This window comes from Stenella coeruleoalba (genome assembly GCF_951394435.1).
Source record: "Stenella coeruleoalba genome assembly, chromosome: 16".
Lineage (NCBI taxonomy): Eukaryota > Metazoa > Chordata > Mammalia > Artiodactyla > Delphinidae > Stenella > Stenella coeruleoalba.
The window spans coordinates 50,326,210-50,346,299 of record NC_137162.1 but is presented as its reverse complement, the minus strand read 5'-3'; the positions used below and the strand labels follow the sequence as shown (position 1 = coordinate 50,346,299).

Genomic DNA, 20,090 nt, shown 5'->3' with positions numbered 1-20,090 from the left:
TTTTAGGTTTCTGGTCAGCTTGAGGGGTAGGGAAAGAGGTTAAAGGGAGAGATGGGGTGGAGGGAAATTGAATATAGAATGAGGGAAGAGGAATAAAAGGAAAAAGGACTTTAGATTTGAGTAGCAATTTGGGAGGATCTAAAAAGAGAGACTATTTTCTTTTATATTTTTCTTTTACCTTGGTGAGGGAATCTCTTAAGGAAATTTTGGAATCTGAATTTCTTTTAGCGGACCAGTGGGTATTTGAGCTTTGCTTGCTTTTTGTTCTAAAGTGTCTCTCATATAAACAGTTTGGTTATACCAAAGGCATAGTTGTATTGTTTTATTCTCTTGCTCAGAAACTTCTAATGGCCACTCATTGCCTACAGATTAAAGCCTAGCATTTGGCACATTCATAGCATCATCCTTAGGTTTATGAAATTTCCATAGTATACATTTTCTTAGGTGTGATCTTTCTTCCACTCGTTCTGTTTTAAACTTTTCTCTGTTGAAAAAGATATCTTTCTAATTACTTCCTGAATCCTATCCCATCAAATTATGGTGCCTATTAAATTGCACTTACTTCATGCTATTAATATATTTCCTAAGGCCACTTTTTTGCTAAACATTTTATTGAGATATAGTCATATGAGGTCAATAGTATTGTCCTTTACCACTTTCCAATTACTGTATTTTCTTCTGGAAATTTATCTTTTCAGTACTAATGGCATTTAGTAATATCAACTTCATGATTTTTTTTTTTAGCATGAGCTTTTCTCCTTTCAAACCAAATTTCATTTAAAAAACTTTCTTGTTCATATTGTAAAACCTTCTGCATGACACATCCTTTCCAGACTTTCTGATATGTAATTTCTTCCTGCTATCTTCATAGCCAGTTGTTAGTCATAGATAGGAATACTACCTGTGTCAGCCATTATCTTCTTAGGACTTTAAGTTATTAGAAAGAATCTAGGGTACTTTTGGCATCATATTTCGTTCTTTATCAAATCAGAAGAAATGGGTATGATGAGTGTTAGACATAGGCATCTCCATATCCCATACCTTTCAGTTAGCTATGTTAGATTCTCTTTCCCTCATCACAGGGTAGAAGTACTGAAAATTCTGTCTCCTACTCATAGTAAAAAACCTACTAAAATCTGCCTTTTACTTTGGGAGCTAGAAAGCCCCTTTAGAAGGCGTTTATTTATTCTCTATTCCTAAACTCATAATTAGGGTCAAATCTGGTGTGTAGATAGTTTTGATCAGCATATTGGTTAAAATTTTTTTTGGAAAGCCTTTAGGTTTGCCTCATCCTTCCCTATGATATTACACATTCAGAAGGATTTATTTCCTTTCTTAGTCTTGTTTGTCCTGTTCCTTCATTGGCGCTGGAAACTGGCTTTAAATTAACTCCATCTTGTAATTTTATTGGCTTTCCATTTTATTTTCTATGTTATTTCTTTCTCTCTGCCCTTAGTCTTTTCTAAGAAACCACCACTAATGTTATTTCGCATTCTCTTCTTAGTAACATTTTAAAGTGTATCAAAACATGATTGATGGATACTGCAGGTAGTAGTATAAGCGGGACCCTTCCTTCCTTCAGAGTCTTGGAGGAGACATTTTTCTGAGAGTTTAAACCCCCCTCTGTCCCAATTCTAACAATAGTGTTTTGTAGTCACGGAAAATATTTGTTTCCGGTGCCTATTTGTCGTTATGGTGATGGTTGAGTTCATGTTTCAATGAAAGTGCTTTATTTGGAGCCTGTGTGTAGTACCAACAATCTTTAGTAAATACAAAAGCAGCACATCATTTTCTGCATTATAATTTCCCACAGCATTTAACCCCATCTCCTGACTTGTTTTCCTGATTAGTGTGCTTCTTATTACTCTGAGTGCACTGTGTGGATGATATACTAATTATATATCAGATTCTTATTGCAGAATTTCTTTTTTGGGGAGTGAGTGGAATTTTACCTGTGTGAATTAAGAGGAAATATGAATTCAGATTTAAAAGTAGATATAGATTATCCCTCAGCTATACAGAATTTCTTAACCTAAAGTAACATTTTAATGCCATTTAAAAATACTTAAGGAAGTTAACTGAGTCTATGAGTATAATGTGAATGTCAACTAAAAGCATTTTTAAGCCTTCTTAGGATTATTTTTCAATTTATTTTTCTTTTGCCGTCTTATATTCTCCTCCTTACTTTTGCGGCATAATGATCACCATGCCTTTATTTACATAACAGTCCTGTTTTCTTTATTGAACTTTAAAAAAATATGTATATCTTAATTTATCCCAATAAGATGATGAGAAATTGTTAGAAATAATTTCAAATGTAAGTCTTCTTTAAAAATTTTTTCTTAAAAAAAATTTGTTTAAACTATAAAACCTATCGTTTTTTTTCCCCAAATTGATTTCTCTAATGGAAATTTTCTAATAAACAAAATTTCAATGTCTTTTAGAACCTTATTTAAATTGTTACTCATATACAAGTAATGTGTTCACAGTGAGTTCAGTGTATATGAGAATTGAACATATACACTTTAATTATATCAACCTTTTTTTGGAGTGGGGAAGTTTGTTTTTATCTGGTATACTGTAATCAAACACTTGCCATGTAACAAATTCAGGTTTAGGTTAAGTTAAAAAAATCATTTAAATAATGAGGTTTTTTTTTTAATTTTAATTGGGGAGGATTACGTTGATTTCTAAAGCTTTCTTATCACAAGGGATTCTGAACATGCAGAATTTGAACTTTCTCATGTAATAATTCTCAGACTAGAGAAACCTTTCCTGTTCCTGCCTTGGGTTAGTGTTTAGTTGTATTTTTAGTAACAGTCTTAACTCAGAGGCTATGTAAGCACTGAGTGAAGATGGAGTCACAGGGTAAACTGGGCTTGCTTCCCACAGGGAGGGCTGGGAGTTGAGCAGGAAGGAAGGCCTGTTTGTCAGTGCCTTGTATGCAACTATGTCTGAGTAGGCAGCAAGCGACACAATGTCTCCCTCGTACAAAGTAACTCTCTTAGTGAGTGCTCAGATATGTGAGGAAAAAGTGTTTGGGTAAGTGAAGGAGAAGCTTGGGGTGTTTCAAAGAAATTCTTTTCATGTTTTTGTGGCATTTAGATTTCAGGGAGTGTACTGTTTGTTGCTGCAAAGTACTGGCTTTGTTTTCAGTGGCATTTTTGAACAAGCTCCACTGTCGGCAGATTGGAGCATTTTACTTTCTAAAACTGTGAGCTTAATTTAAAAAATATGATTTGTTTATGATGAAGAGTTAATTTGTGCTTCTTGAAATCAGTAAAAATTAATTGTGGCATTCATTTTTAGGAATGAGTTCTCTACCAGACTTAAAATCTTCTACTTTTTCTTGTCATTTTCATTCTGAAGTCAGAACCAACTACTGATAATGATGAAAACCACTTAAAACTGACTACTGGTGTTTAAAATGTATAATGTTGATTTCAAGGATAATTTGCTTGTTTTAAAACAGTGGGACTGTTGTTACTTAAGTGACTGTGATAATGAAAGTTCTATAATTTACTTCAGTTTGAATAATATAAAGTTTGGTTTTCACTGAAAGAACTAGTCATTTTTCTTCTGGAAATCTTGATTTTGTGGTTAGCTAACATAAATGGCTGGTAGTTTTAGAACATTACTTTTATATTTTCAGCAGCATTTAATTATTGAGCTGTAAGTAGTTAGCTTTTATAGAGTTTGTGTACATGTTTCTAGTGTTTCGCTTTTGAATTTGTCTAGTGGAGTGTGACAATATGAACCGCTTTGACCGATCAGACAGAAATGTTCGGCAGTCTCAAGAAGGATTTTGGAAAAGGCCACCCCAGAGGTGGAGTGGACAGGAGCATTACCACCTTAGCCATCCTGACCACTATCATCACTATGGAAAAAGTGACTTGAGCAGGTGAGTCTAATTTCAATTATATTTTCCATCTTATTAGTTTAGAATCATATTTCCGCCCACCCCTTAAAACTGTTTTTCGTCTTTGTTTTTAGAGGCACCAAAAAACATTTCAAGTTATATGTGATACTAATTGGAATAATCTGTCTAATTCTTTTCTTTTGACTTAAATCTTTTTTCATTAGCTGTTTGAACTTTAAATTTTTGCTGTTTGAACTTTAAATTTTCGTGTGGTTTTCTGGTTCTTATTTGGGAATGATCAGAGATGTTGACTTTGTTGAAGTTTATTATGTTTAAGATATTAATGTGTAAAATTAGTTTCAAGTGATTTGTCTTCTTTTGCTTATATAATAAATTGAAATTTTAAAATTCCTCAAGTACTGTACTAGAATTCTTTTTCTTTTTGAAGTGTACCATAGTCTTTAATTTGGTCAGACCTTATGTATAGTGTGGCTGTATAGTCATTCAAACCTGGGATCAAACCCTGGCCTGGTACAACTTAGTTTTGTGAGCTTAGATAATTTTTTAACCCCTCTCTACTTCAGTTTACCATCTGTAAAACATACTTAATAATACCTTTCTCTCAGTGTTCAAGGATCAGGGATAAAAGTGCCTGGAACAGTGTCTGACTTACTATAGGCACCCGATGGCAGTTATTAATTTTTTCCCTTTTTACTCTGTCATCTCATTCTCCTAGGGATTTGAGGTCCTTTTGGAGCACATTTACAATACAAATAATAAAATTGGGATAAAGACACAATGGAAGGGGGGAAACTTAAGGCACTGTATAGTTCTTGAAGTAAGAAAAAAAATTAAGATTCCTTGCAGCAAAAGCAAAGAACAAAACTTGATCCATTACAAGATTTATAATATATATAAGATAAAGGGTATGTTTCTCAGTTAATTTGCTTTTATGAGATAGAAACCTGAAAGCAGTTGCTTTGCATGATTTCTTATAAGGAGACTACCTTGTGATATAGTGGACAGGTCTCAGACAGCTTCCCAAAGTAGAAATAATGATAAATTCCTTAAGTCTGTATTTTCTTTATGTTCTTCAATCCATGCTACAAAAAACTCTTAAGTGACAAAAGGCAGTTGTACAGTGGATCATGAAACAGTGAGGTCCAACTAAAGATCCTTCTGTTGGTAAAATTTGATGCCAGGATAAAATTTAGAAGATCTGGAAGAATGTATGGAGTACATACCCTTCCAGGCATTATTTTGGCTGTTCTGTTTCTGTTATCTGGGCTTTTGATAAGGGATGGACATCAGAGAGTTGGTATTATCAGGCAGGAATCTGATGTAAAGATAGTCTTCATTGCTAATAATGAAGATGATGCTTCCTTCATCTTTGATGGTTGGTTTATAAGAAGGTAAATTTAAGGCCAACTTATGAAAATTTAGAAGCCTACCTAAAATATGAACCTTTGCTTATAAGACAAGATTTATTCAACCATTTGAGAAGTATTTTTTGAGAACCTGTATGTTGAGCTCTGTGCTGAATTCTCAAGCTGGAATGAAGTTGGAGATGGTGTGAGAGGTGAAAGCTGTAGATTGGTAGTGGCTTCTGGGAGCATTGTTTTGAGGAGGTTAAAAAGAATTATGCAGTGTGTGAGGTCAGTTGGAATCATTGCAATTATCAGGTAGGTAGCAGACTCTTGTGCCTTTTCCATCCCATACAAATATGAGTAGTAAATACTTCCTGCTGCCAGGGTGTTTAGTGTATGGGAGAGACAGGTATGTAGATAGTTATAATGCAGTATTAGTACAGTGTAATGATGAGAGGTGCCTCAGAGTGTTGTATACAGGACTCCAGGAGCATACAGGTTTTTGTCTAGGATAGTGATGCATAAAGAAAGTTCCTGTTGAACTGATAACCATGACTGTAGCAATTGCAGAGGATCAGTTTCTGTAGAAGGGTGAGTATTCAGATGGAAAAAATAGCATGTGCAAAACCATGTATGAAACAGTGACATTTTCAGAGAACTGCTCTTAGGTTCCTAGCTGAATTGGTAGTTCAGGAGGAACTACCAATTGGAGGAATGAATAAATGTGATCTCTAACTGTAGATAGCAAAATTATCTATGCATTTTAAGATAAAGGGTGGCAAATTTCAGCTTTGTGAGACTATTAATCAGAATATCCAAAATGGAATGAATTACCTGGAGATAGCAGTCTCTGTCCCTGGGAATGATCAAGAGATCAAGAGATCAATGAGATCTCATTGATCAAGAGATCAATGAGACTGATTATTTATCTGCCAGAAAAGTTAAGCAACATTTTTCAAAAACTGTATTCCTGGATTTCAATAGGTGTAGAAAAGGGAGACTGATCAGATGAGTATAGGAAGAACAAGTTAATCGAAGTTAATTTTTTTTTTAAATAGTAGACTCTGCAGTGCCTTTAATATATAATTATAGTACTGTGATGTTACAAAAGGTGGTACAGGAAAATATGTAGCCATTTTCCAAAACATGAGGACAAATCCCTTCTACACAGTGTATTTTGAGGGACTAGTGGTTTGTGGATCATCCACACTTGTGAGTCTCGATGAGGAGAGAGAAATGCACAGAACTCTTGGTGGTTGCTAATCTGACTCAGCGCAGAACTTCCCAACAAGTGAACTGACACATACTGGTTTGTTATGACTGGTTATAGGTTAACCAGTTTATGGATCCCCTCAGGCTTTTGGGTAGCTGTGCGAGGTTTGGGACTTCTAGATTTCTCAGAGCCAGTTATGGGGATGGGTGGTAGAGAGAGAAATCTCATCCAAGATAAGCCTTACTCCAGCAAACCTTAAAACTATTATTTTCTTTCTATACCTTGATTTTAAAAGAATTGGATGTACTAACCCCAGGGTCTTTTAATATTACATGTGTAAAAATTCCTCTTCCCATTCTATGACTTCTTGAATGTTGCTGGTCCCCTTTCCTGTCTGTCCTTCAGTTCCCATCGTTGTCATAATTAATTACAGGATTATGTCTTAATCTGTAATTCAGGGGACTGGTGGTTCAGAACCACTTATCTACTTTCTCTGTATTTTTGTCAGTACTGTTTCTCTTTTCACCTGGCCTATCCTTTTATTCCTCTTTTCTCCCCAGACCTCCCCTTTTCCCTGCACCCTCCATTAACCATATGGAATTCTTTCACATCTTAACAAACCCATATCCTTGACTTCTTCACCTATATTCTCCTGATTGTAACTTTTTCCTAAATGTACTAATTCCTCAGTAGCATTCTTACATGAAAGATTCTTATTTTCCAGGCACTCTAGTACTGTGCTGTTTAGGGGTGAGGTCTTTGTCTTCGCTCCTCATTGTTACTTCTAAATGAAGTGTTCTTAAGCCTCTTTCATTTGACACTTAGGGCATTTGGCTTTATCAACTCCTCCTTAACGGTCCCAATCCCTAGCTCACAAAAATCTTGGCCCTTGGCTCACTTTCCCTCTTCATTGTAAGCTTTGCTACAACTCTGAGTGTAGCCTCCAATGTTCATGTGCATGATTCATTTAACCTTCCGACTACCTAGTTCCTTAGGAGTCTCTTATATATAAGATCTGTCATCTGAGAATAGAGATAGTTTTACCTTTTTCTATTCAATCTGGATGCTTTCCCTTTTTTTCCCCCCTGCATAATTGGCTAGAATCTCCAGTACAAGTTAAGGAGTGATGAGAGCAGACATCTTTGTCTTCTTTCTGATAGTAGGAGCAAAGCATTTGGTCTTTCACTGTTAAGTATGACGTTAACTGTGGGTTTCATAGATACTCTTTATCAGGTTGAGGAAGTTCCCTTCTATTCCTATTTTGTTGAGTGTTTTTTTTTTAATCACGAACAGGTATTAGATAGCATTTTTCAAATGCTATTGCTGTGTCTATTGAGATAATCATTTTTCCTTTCATTCTGTTCACGTGGTGTATGACTTTGATTTTCAGATGTTGAATCAACCCTGCATTTCTCGAATAAATCCCTCTTGGTCATGGTATCCTTTTAGATGTTGCTAGATTCAAATTGCTAGTGTTTTGTTGAAGATTTTTCTGTATACATTCATAACAAATACTGGTCTGTAGTTTTCTTGAGATGTCTTCGTCGTTTTGATATTATCACATAAATTGAATTGGGAAGTGTTTCATTTCTATTTTTGAGAGAGTTCATGAAGGAATTTTGTTAATTCTTCATTAAATGTTTTATAGAATTCACCATTGAGGTTATTTGGGTTTTGGCTTTTCTTTGCAGTGAGTTTTTTGTTTGTTTGTTTTTGGGTTTTTTTTTTGCGGTACGCGGGCCTCTCACTGTTGTGGCCTCTCCTGTTGCGGAGCACAGGCTCCGGACGCGCAGGCTCAGCGGCCATGGCTCACGGGCCCAGCCGCTCCGCAGCATGTGGGATCTTCCTGGACCGGGGCACGAACCCGTGTCCCCTGCATCGGCAGGCGGACTTTCAACCACTGCACCACCAGGGAAGCCCTGCAGTGAGCTTTTTGATTACTAATTTAATCTCATATATTCTGTGCATGTCTGTTTGGTTTCCTTAGTTTGTAGTGTTGCTCAAGTCTTCTGTTTCCTTGCTGACCTTCTTCCTAGTTGTTTTATCCATTAATGAGAAGGAGGTATTAAAGTCTCCAACTTAAATATATCTTGTAGGGAAGGTTTGATAGCAACAAATTCACGCAGTTTGTGTTTATCTGGGAATGTTTTAGTTTCTCTTTAATTTTAAAGGATAGTTTCGCTGGATATAGGATTCTTGGTTGATAGGCTTTCTTTTAACGTTTTTTTTTTTCTGTCCTTTTTATTTTATTTTTTTTAAATTTTAACAGCTTTATTGATACACAATTCACATCTAATACAGTTCACCCATTCAAAGTGTACAGTTCAATGGCTTTTTATATTCAGTATCTACTGAATTGTGCAATAATCACCACAATCAATTTTACAACATTTTCATCACCCCTGAAAGGAAACCCTATATTCCTTAGTCACCCCCCTACCCTACTCGCCCATACCTTCCAGCCTTAGGCAACCACTAATCTGCTTTCTGTCTCTATAGATTTGCCCGTTAGGATATTTCATATAAATTGAATGATACAATATGTTGTCCTTTGTGTCTGGCTTCTTGCACTTAACATGAGTTTTCAAGGTCCATCCATGTTGTAGCATGTATCATTGCTTCACTTCTGTTTATCAACAAATACTAATCCATTGTATGGATATGCCACATTTTATTTATTCATTCACCAGCTGATGGTCATTTCATTCTTTTTTAGTTTTGGTCTATTATAAATAATGCTGCTATGAACATTCGTGTACAAGTTTTTGTGTGGATGTATGTTTTCATTTCTCTTGGGTATGCCACCTAAGAGTAGAATTGCTGGGTCATATGGAAACTCTTTGTTTAAACTTTTGAGAAACTTCTAGACTGTTTCCTAAAGAGACAGAACCATTTTACATTCACATTTACAGTTTATTAGGGTCCCAATCTCTCCACATCCTCGACAACACTTGTTATTTGACTTATTGATTCTAGGCATCCTAGAGGATATGAAGTGGAATCTTGTGATTTTGATGCACACTTCCATGATGGTTAATGATGTTGAACATTTTTTATATGCTTATTGCTCATTTATATATCTTCTTTGGAGAAATATCTATTCATATCCTTTGCTCATTTTATTTATTTTTTTATTTTATTATTATTATTTTTAACATCTTTATTGGAGTATAATTGCTTTACAATGGTGTGCTAGTTTCTGCTTTATAACAAAGTGAATCAGTTATACATATACATATGTTCCCATATTTCTTCCCTCTTGCATCTCCCTCCCTCCCACCCTCCCTATCCCACCCCTCTAGGTGGTCACAAAGCACCGAGCTGATCTCCCTGTGCTATGCAGCTGCTTCCCATAGCTGTCTATTTTACATTTGGTAGTGTATGTATGTCCATGCCACTCTCTCGCTCTGTCACAGCTTACCCTTCCTCCTCCCCATATCCTCAAGTCCATTCTCTACTAGGTCTGTGTCTTTATTCCTGTCTTACCCCTAGGTTCTTCATGACATTTTTTTTTCTTAAATTCCATATATACGTGTCAGCATACGGTATTTGTCTTTCTCTTACTGACTTACTTCACTCTGTATGACAGACTCTAGGTCCATCCACCTCATTACAAATAGCTAAATTTCGTTTCTTTTTATGGCTGAGTAATATTCCATTGTATATATATATGCCACATCTTCTTTATCCATTCATCCGATGATGGACACTTAGGTTGTTTCCATCTCCTGGCTATTATAAATAGAGCTGCAATGAACATTTTGGTACATGATTCTTTTTGAATTATGGTTTTCTCAGGGTATATGCCTAGTAGTGGGATTGCTGGGTCATATGGTAGATCTATTTGTAGTTTTTTAAAGGACCTCCATACTGTTCTCCATAGTGGCTGTACCAATTCACATTCCCACCAGCAGTGCAAGAGTGTTCCCTTTTCTCCACACCCTTTCCAGAATTTATTGTTTGTAGATTTTTTGATGATGGCCATTCTGACTGGTGTGAGATAATATCTCCTTGTAGTTTCGATTTGCATTTCTCTAATGATTAATGATGTTGAACATTCTTTCATGTGTTTGTTGGCAGTCTGTATACCTTCTTTGGAGAAATGTCTATTTAGGTCTTCTGCCCATTTTTGGATTGGGTTGTTTGCTTTTTTGTTATTCAGCTGCATGAGCTGCTTGTAAATTTTAGAGATTAATCCTTTGTCAGTTGCTTCATTTGCAAATATTTTCTCCCATTCTGAGGGTTGTCTTTTGGTCTTGTTTATGGTTTCCTTTGCTGTGCAAAAGCTTTGAAGTTTCATTAGGTCCCATTTGTTCATTAGGTCCCATTTTTGTTTTTATTTCCATTTCTCTGGGAGGTGGGTCAAAAAGGATCTTGCTGTGATTTATGTCATAGAGTGTTCTGCCTATGTTTTCCTCTAAGAGTTTGATAGTTTCTGGCCTTCCATTTAGGTCTTTAATCCATTTTGAGCTTATTTTTGTGTACGGTGTTAGGGAGTGATCTAATCTCATACTTTTACATGTACCTGTCCAGTTTTCCCAGCACCACTTATTGAAGAGGCTGTCCTTTCTCCACTGTACATTCCTGCCTCCTTTATCAAAGATAAGATGACCATATGTGTGTGGGTTTATCTCTGGGCTTTCTATCCTTTTCCATTGATCTATATTTCTGTTTTTGTGCCAGTACCATACTATCTTGGTTACTGCAGCTTTGTAGTATAGCCTGAAGTCAGGGAACCTGATTCCTCCAGCTCCGTTTTTCATTCTCAAGATTGCTTTGGCTATTCGGGGTCTTTTGTGTTTCCATACAAATTGTGAAATTTTTTGTTCTAGTTCTGTGAAAAATGCCAGTGGTAGTTTGATAGGGATTGCATTGAATCTATGGATTGCTTTGGGTAGTAGAGTCATTTTCACAATGTTGATTCTTCCAATCTAAGAGCATGGTATATCTCTCTATCTATTTGTATCATCTTTAATTTCTTTCATCAGTGTCTTATAATTTTCTGCATACAGGTCTTTTTTCTCCTTAGGTAGGTTTATTCCTATATATTTTATTCTTTTTGTTGCAATGGTAAATGTGAGTGTTTTTTTTTTTTAACATCTTTATTGGGGTATAATTGCTTTACAATGGTGTGTTAGTTTCTGCTTTATAACAAAGTGAATCAGTTATACATATACATATGTTCCCATATCTCTTCCCTCTTGCGCCTCCCTCCCTCCCACCCTCCCTATCCCACCCCTCCAGGCGGTCACAAAGCACCAAGCTGATATCCCTGTGCTATGCGGCTGCTTCCCACTAGCTATCTACCTTACGTTTGTTAGTGTATATATGTCCATGCCTCTCTCTCTCTCGCTCTGTCACAGCTCACCCTTCCCCCTCCCCATATCCTCAAGTCCGTTCTCCAGTAGGTCTGTGTCTTTATTCCTGTCTTACCCCTAGGTTCTTCATGACATTTTTTTTCCTTAAATTCCATATATACGTGTTAGCATACGGTATTTGTCTTTCTCATTCTGACTTACTTCACTCTGTATGACAGACTCTAGGTCTCTCTACCTCATCACAAATAGCTAAATTTCGTTTCTTTTTAAGGCTGAGTAATACTCCATTGTATATATATGCCACATTTTCTTTATCCATTCATCTGATGATGGGCACTTAGGTTGTTTCCACATCCGGGCTATTGTAAATAGAGCTGCAATGAACATTTTGGTACATGACTCTTTTTGAATTTTGGCTTTCTCAGGGTATATGCCTAGTAGTGGGATTGCTGGGTCATATGGTAGTTCTATTTGTAGTTTTTTAAGGAACCTCCATACTGTTCTCCATAGTGGCTGAACCAATTCTCGTTCCCACCAGCAGTGCAAGAGTGTTCCCTTCTCTCCACACCCTCTGCAGCATTTATTGTTTGTAGATTTTTTGATGATGGCCATTCTGACTGGTGTGAGATAATACCTCATTGTAGTTTTGATTTCCGTTTCTCTAATGATTAATGATGTTGAACATTCTTTCATGTGTTTGTTGGCAGTCTGTATATCTTCTTTGGAGAAATGTCTATTTAGGTCTTCTGCCCATTTTTGGATTGGGTTGTTTGTTTTTTTGTTATTGAGCTGCATGAGTTGCTTGTAAATTTTGGAAATTAATCCTTTGTCAGTTGCTTCATTTGCAAATATTTTCTCCCATTCTGAGGGTTGTCTTTTGGTCTTGTTTATGGTTTCCTTTGCTGTGCAAAAGCTTTGAAGTTTCATTAGGTCCCATTTGTTTATTTTTGTTTTTATTTCCATTTCTCTAGGAGGTGGGTCAAAAAGTATCTTGCTGTGATTTATGTCATAGAGTGTTCTGCCTATGTTTTCCTCTAAGAGTTTGATAGTTTCTGGCCTTCCATTTAGGTCTTTAATCCATTTTGAGCTTATTTTTGTGTACGGTGTTAGGGAGTGATCTAATCTCATACTTTTACATGTACCTGTCCAGTTTTCCCAGCACCACTTATTGAAGAGGCTGTCCTTTCTCCACTGTACATTCCTGCCTCCTTTATCAAAGATAAGGTGACCATATGTGTGTGGGTTTATCTCTGGGCTTTCTATCCTGTTCCATTGATCTATCTTTCTGTTTTCGTGCCAGTACCATACTATCTTGATTACTGTAGCTTTGTAGTATAGTCTGATGTCAGGGAGCCTCATTCCTCCAGCTCCATTTTTCGTTCTCAAGATTGCTTTGGCTATTCGGGGTCTCTTGTGTTTCCATACAAATTGTGAAATTTTTTGTTCTAGTTCTGTGAAAAATGCCACTGGTAGTTTGATAGGGATTGCATTGAATCTGTAGATTGCTTTGGGTAGTAGAGTCATTTTCACAATGTTGATTCTTCCAATCCAAGAACATGGTATATCTCTCCATCTACTTGTATCATCTTTAATTTCTTTCATCAGTGTCTTATAATTTTCTGCATACAGGTCTTTTGTCTCCTTAGGTAGGTTTATTCCTAGATATTTTATTCTTTTTGTTGCAATGGTAAATGTTTTCTTGATTTCACTTTCAGATTTTTCATCATTAGTGTATAGGAATGCAAGAGATTTCTGTGCATTAATTTTTTATCCTGCTACTTTACCAAATTCATTGATTATTTCTAGTAGTTTTCTGGTAGCATCTTTAGGATTCTCTATGTATAGTATCATGTCATCTGCAAACAGTGACAGCTTTACTTCTTCTTTTCCGATTTGGATTCCTTTTATTTCCTTTTCTTCTCTGATTGCTGTGGCTAAAACTTCCAAAACTATGTTGAATAAGAGTGGTGAGAGTGGGCAACCTTGTCTTGTTCCTGATCTTAGTGGAAATGCTTTCAGTTTTTCACCATTGAGGACGATGTTGGCTGTGGGTTTGTCATATGTGGACTTCATTATGTTGAGGAAAGTTCCCTCTATGCCTACTTTCTGGAGGGTTTTTATCATAAATGGGTGTTGAATTTTGTTGAAAGCTTTCTCTGCATCTATTGAGATGATCGTATGGTTTTTCTCCTTCAATTTGTTTATATGGTGTATCATGTTGATTGATTTGCGTATATTGAAGAATCCTTGCATTCCTGGGATAAACCCCACTTGATCATGGTGTATCATCCTTTTAATGTGCTGTTGGATTCTGTTTGTTAGTATTTTGTTGAGGGTTTTTGCATCTATGTTCATCAGTGATATTGTCCTGTAGTTTTCTTTCTTTGTGACATCTCTGTCCGCTTTTGGTATCAGGGTGATGTTGCCCTCGTAGAATGAGTTTGGGAGTGTTCCTCCCTCTGCTATATTTTGGAAGAATTTGAGAAGGATAGGTGTTAGGTCTTCTCTAAATGTTTGATAGAATTTGCCTGTGAAGCCATCTGGTCCTGAGCTTTTGTTTGTTGAAGGATTTTAAATCACAGTTTCAATTTCAGTGCTTTTGATTGGTGTGTTCATATTTTCTGTTTCTTCCTGATTCAGTCTCGGCAGGTTGTGCTTTCCTGAGAATTTGTCCATTTCTTCCAGGTTGTCCATTTTATTGGCAGAGTTGCTTGTAGTATTCTCTCATGATCCTTTGTATTTCAGCAGTGTCAGTTGTTACTTCTCCTTTTTCATTTCTAATTCTATTGATTTGAGTCTTCTCCCTTTTTTTCTTGATGAGTCCGGCTAATGGTTTATCAATTTGGTTTATCTTCTAAAAGAACCAGCTTTTAGTTTTATTGATCTTTGCTATCGTTTCCTTCATTTCTTTTTCATTTATTTCTGATCTTATCTTTATGATTTCTTTCCTTCTCCTAACTTTGGGGTTTTTTGTTCTTCTTTCTCTAATTGCTTTAGGTGCAAGGTTAGGTTGTTTATTCAAGATGTTTCGTGTTTCTTAAGGTAGGAATGTATTGCTGTAAACTTCCCTCTTAGAACTGCTTTTGCTGCATCCCATAGGTTTTGGGTCGTCGTGTCTCCATTGTCATTTGTTTCTAGGTATTTTTTGATTTCCTCTTTGATTTCCTCAGTGATCAGTTCGTTATTAAGTAGCGTATTGTTTAGCCTCCATGTGCTTTTATTTTTTACAGGTCTTTTCCTGTAATTGATATCTAGTCTCATAGCCTTGTGGTCGGAAAAGATACTTGATACAATTTCAATTTTCTTAAATTTACCAAGGCTTGATTTGTGACCCAAGATATGGTCTATCCTGGAGAATGTTCCATGAGCACTTGAGAAAAATGTGTATTCTGTTGTTTTTGGACTGAATGTCCTATAAATGTCAATTAAGTCCATCTTGTTTAATGTATCAATTAAAGCTTGTGTTTCCTTATTTCTTGTCTTTTTTTTTTTTTTTTTTTTGCGGTACGCGGGCCTCTCACTGTTGTGGCCTCTCCCGTTGTGGAGCACAGGCTCTTGACGCGCAGGCCCAGTGGCCATGGCTCACAGGCCCAGCCGCTCCATGACATGTGGGAACTTCCCGGACCGGGGCACGAACCCGTGTCCCCTGCATTGGCAGGCGGACTCACAACCACTGCGCCACCAGGGAAGCCCTCCTTATTTATTTTCATTTTGGATGGTCTGTCTATTGGTGAAAGTGGGGTGTTTAAGACCCCTACTATGAATGTTTTACTGTCGATTTCCCCTTTTATCGCTGTTAGTATTTGCCTTATGTACTGAGGTGCTCCTATGTTGGGTGTGTAAATATTTACAATTGTTATGTCTTCTTCTTGGATTGATCCCTTGATCATTATGTAGTGTCCTTCTTTGTCTCTTCTAATAGTCTTTATTTTAAAGTGTATTTTGTCTGATATGAGAATTGCTACTCCAGAGTTCTTTTGGTTTCCATTTGCATGGAATATCTTTTTCCATCCCCTTACTTTCAGTCTGTATGTGTCTCTAGGTCTGAAGTGGGTCTCTTGTAGACAGCAAATATATGGGTCTTGTTTTTGTATCCATTCAGCCAGTCTGTGTCTTTTGGTTGGAGCATTTAATCCATTTACATTTAAGGTAATTATCGATATGTATGTTCCTATTCCCATTTTCTTAATTGTTTTGGGTTCATTATTATAGGTCTTTTCCTTCTCTTGCCTAGAGAAGTTCCTTTAGCATTTGTTGTAAAGCTGGTTTGGTGGTGCTGAACTCTCTCAGCTTTTGCTTGTCTGTAAAGGTTTTAATTTCTCCATCACGTCTTAATGAGATCCTTGCTGGATTGATTAATCTTGGTTGAAGGTTTTTCTCCTTCATCACTTTAAATATGTCCTGCCACTTCCTTCTGGCTTGCAGAGTTTCTGCTGAAAAATCAGCTGTTAACCTTATGGGTATTCCCTTGTGTGTTATTTGTTGTTTTTCCCTTGCTGCTTTTAATATGTTTTCTTTGTATTTAATTTTTGACAGTTTGATTAATATGTGTCTTGGCGTATTTCTCCCTGGATTTATCCTGTATGGGACTGTCTGTGCTTCCTGGACTTGACTAAGTATTTCCTTTCCCATATTAGGGAAGTTTTCAACTATAATCTCTTCAAATATTTTCTCAGTCCCTTTTTTTTTCTCTTCTTCTTCTGGAACCCCTATAATTTGAATGTTGGTGCATTTAATGTTGTCCCAGAGGTCTCTGAGACTGTCCTTAGTTCTTTTCATTCTTTTTTCTTTATTCTGCTCTCCAGTAGTTATTTCCACTATTTTATCTTCCAGGTCACTTATCCATTCTTTTGCCTCAGTTATTCTGCTATTGATGCCATCTAGAGTATTTCTAATTTCACTTATTGTGTTGTTCATCATTGCTTGTTTCATCTTTAGTTCTTCTAGGTCCTTGTTAAATGTTTCTTGCATTTTGTCTATTCTATTTCCAGGATTTTGGATCATCTTTACTATCATTATTCTGAACTGTTTTTCAGGTAGACTGCCTCTTTCCTCTTCATTTGTTAGGTCTGGTGGGTTTTTATCTTGCTCCTTCATCTGCTGTGTGTTTTTCTGTCTTCTCATTTTGCTTATCTTACTGTGTTTGGGGTCTCCTTTTTGCAGGCTGCAGGTTCATAGTTCCCATTGTGTTTGGCGTCTGTCCCCAGTGGCTAAAGTTGGTTCAGTGGGTTGTGTAGGCTTCCTTATGGAGGGGACTAGTGCCTGTGTTCTGGTGGATGTGGCTGGATCTTGTCTTTCTGGTGGGCAGGTCCATGTCTGGTGGTGTGCTTTGGGGTGTCTGTGGACTTATTATGATTTTAGGCAGCCTCTCTGCTAATGGGTGGGGTTGTGTTCCTGTCTTGCTAGTTTTTTGGCATAGGGTGTCCAGCACTGTAGCTTGCTGGTCGTTGAGTGAAGCTGGGTGCTGGTGTTGAGATGGAGATCTCTGTGAGATTTTCGCTATTTGATATTATGTGGAGCTGGGAGGTCTCTTGTGGACCAGTGTCCTGAAGTTGGCTCTCCCACCTCAGAGGCACAGCACTGACTTCTGGCTGCAGCACCAAGGGCCTTTCATCCACATGGCTCAGAATAAAAGGGAGAAAAAGTAGAAAGAAAGAAAGAAAGAGAGAGAGAGAGAGAGGGAAGGAGGGAGAGAGAGACGGAGGGAGGGAGGGAGGAAGAAAAGAAAGAGGATAAAAGTAAGATAAAATAAAATAAAATTATTAAAATAAAAAATAATTATTAAGAAAAAATTAAAACAAAAAACGGACGGATAGAACCCTAGGACAAGTGGTGAAAGCAAATCTTTACAGACAAAATCTCACACAGAAGCATACACATACACACTCACAAAAAGAGGAAAAGGGGAAAAAATAATAAATCTTGCTCTCAAAGTCCACCTCCTCAGTTTGGGATGATTCGTTGTCTATTCATGTATTCCACAGATGCAGGGTACATCAAGTTGATTGTGGAGCTTTAATCCGCTGCTTCTGAGGCTGCTGGGAGAGATTTCCCTTTCTCTTCTTTGTTTGCACAGCTCCCGGGGCTCAGCTTTGGATTTGGCCCTGCCTCTGCGTGTAGGTCATCTGAGGGCGTCTGTTCTTCGCTGAGACAGGACGGGGTCAAAGGAGCAGCTGCTGCGGGACTCTGGCTCACTCAGGCCGTGGGGAGGGAGGGGCATGGATACGGGGCGAGCCTGCGGCAGCAGAGGCCAACGGGACGTTTCACCAGCCTGAGGCGTGCCGTACGTTCTCCCAGGGAAGTTGTCCCTGGATCCCGGGACCCTGGCAGTGGCGGGCTGCACAGACTCCTGGGAGGGGCAGTGTGGATAGTGACCTGTGCTCGCACACAGGATTCTTGGTGGCGGCAGCAGCAGCCTTAGCGTCTCATGCCCGTCCCTGGGGTCCGCGCTGTTAGCCGCGGCTCACGCGTGTCTCTGGAGCTCCTTTAAGCAGCGCTCTTAATCCCCTGTCCTCGCGCACCAGGGAACAAAGAAGGAAGAAAAAGTCTCTTGCCTCTTTGGCAGGTCCAGACTTTTCCCAGGACTCCCTCCTGGCTAGCCGTGGTGCACTAACCCCCTGCAGGCTGTGTTCACGCTGCCAACCCCAGTCCTCTCCCTGCGCTCCGACCGAAGCCTGAGCCTCAGCTCCCAGCCCCGCCCGCCCGGGCTGGCGAGTGCGGGTCGGCACAGATCCTCTGTGCGGGAATCTCTCCGCTTTGCCCTCCGCACGCTTGTTGTTGTGCTCTCCTCCGCGGCTCCGGCTCCGAAGCTTCCCCCCTCCGCCACCCGCAGTCTCCGCCCACGAAGGGGCTTCCTAGTGTGTGGAAACTTTTTCTCCTTCACAGCTCCCTCCCACTGGTGCAGTTCCCGTCCCTATTCTTTTGTCTCTGTTTATTCTTTTTTCTTTTGCGCTACCTAGTTACGTGGGGAGTTTCTTGCCTTTTGGGAGGTCTGTGGTCTTCTGCCAGCGTTCAGTAGGTGTTCTGTAGGAATTGTTCCACGTGTAGATGTATTTCTGGTGTATCTGTGGGGGTAAGGTGATCTCCTGCGTCTTACTCTTCCACCATCTTCCCGATTCCCCCCTCTTTTAACGTTTTTGATCCCTATGCTTTCTGATGAAAAATCAGCTTGTAGTCTTATTGAGCATGTCTTCTACATAATAAATCATTTTTTTCTTTTTTTTTAAGGAATTTTGCCTTTTTTAAAAAAAAATTTATTTATTTATTTATTTATTTATTTATTTATTTATTTATTTATTTATGTCTGTGTTGGCTCTTCGTTTCTCTGCGAGGGCTTTTTCTAGTTGCAGCAAGTAGGGGCCACTCCTCATCACGGTGCGCGGGCCTCTCACTATCGCGGCCTCTCTTGTTGCGGAGCACAGGCTCCAGATGCGCAGGCTCAGCAATTGTGGCTCATGGGGCCAGTTACTCCGGGGTATGTGGGATCCCCCCAGACCAGGGCTTGAACCCGTGTCCCCTGCATTGGCAGGCAGATTCTCAACCACTGCGCCACCAGGGAATTCCATAAATCACTTTTTTCTTGCTGTGTCAGGATTCACTTTTTCTTTGGCTTTTGACAGTTTAACTATGATGTGTCTCTTTTGGTTATGATATATCATATTTTGGAGTTTGTTGAGCTAATGATTAGAAAGCGATTTCCTTAAATGCCTTACACCAGTAAGTTTCGCAGCCTTTTGCCAAGGGGCTCTGTGTGTGTGTGTGTGTTCAGGGGTGCCTTCAGCAACCTGATAAGCAGATTGCAGCACTTTCTTAGCCTTCATTTCCTGCTTGCTCAGAGGCTCAAGGTTAGCAAAAGGTGAAGGACTAAGAACTCAGGTATTTCCATGGCTTTCTCTATGCCCAGGAATATGTTGGAGCTTTCCAAAGACTCCTGTGTACATCTCATTCCTCAGGTTTTCCTTTTAAGTTTTTTGGTCACCTTCTTGTTTGTTCCAAGTGGTATTGCCATCTTAGGCAGCTGAGGTTTAAAACAATTGCCACTGATTTTTTTTTGTTTGTTTTTTTAAAACAAATGTACTAGAGATAAGGCTGTTCCCCCTGAGGGAGCCCTGAATGAGGCCAAATAAAACAACTGCTGAGAATGGGCCTTTTCTAGGGAGGTGCCATTTAGGTCAAATAGTAACAATTCTCTAGAAATGGTGCTTTTTGGAGAGTTCCAATCCCAGTTTACCTCCTATCCCAGCCCCTAGAGATTGCTGAATTTCACAGCCATTGTACTTGTAAAGCTTTTGTTTTGCAAGCCAACACAGAGCTAGGAAGATAGGCAGGGAAAT

At 38.4% G+C, this 20,090-nt stretch overlaps 1 protein-coding gene across 7 annotated transcripts in view; it reads left to right on the top strand.

The window, feature by feature from the left end:
• Nucleotides 1–20,090, top strand: part of CCSER2 (coiled-coil serine rich protein 2) — a 162,556-nt gene that overhangs the window by 72,320 nt on the left and 70,146 nt on the right. For 5 of the 7 annotated variants that reach the window (XM_079899191.1, XM_079899192.1, XM_079899194.1 and 2 more), the window contains one exon: nucleotides 3,739–3,901. In XM_079899191.1, coding sequence (XP_079755317.1) covers nucleotides 3,739–3,901 — 163 coding nt within the window. Of the gene's footprint in view, nucleotides 1–2,424; nucleotides 3,043–3,132; nucleotides 3,215–3,738; nucleotides 3,902–20,090 lie in introns of those variants that run through there. The other 2 variants (XM_079899196.1, XM_079899197.1) reach the window with 2 other exon arrangements.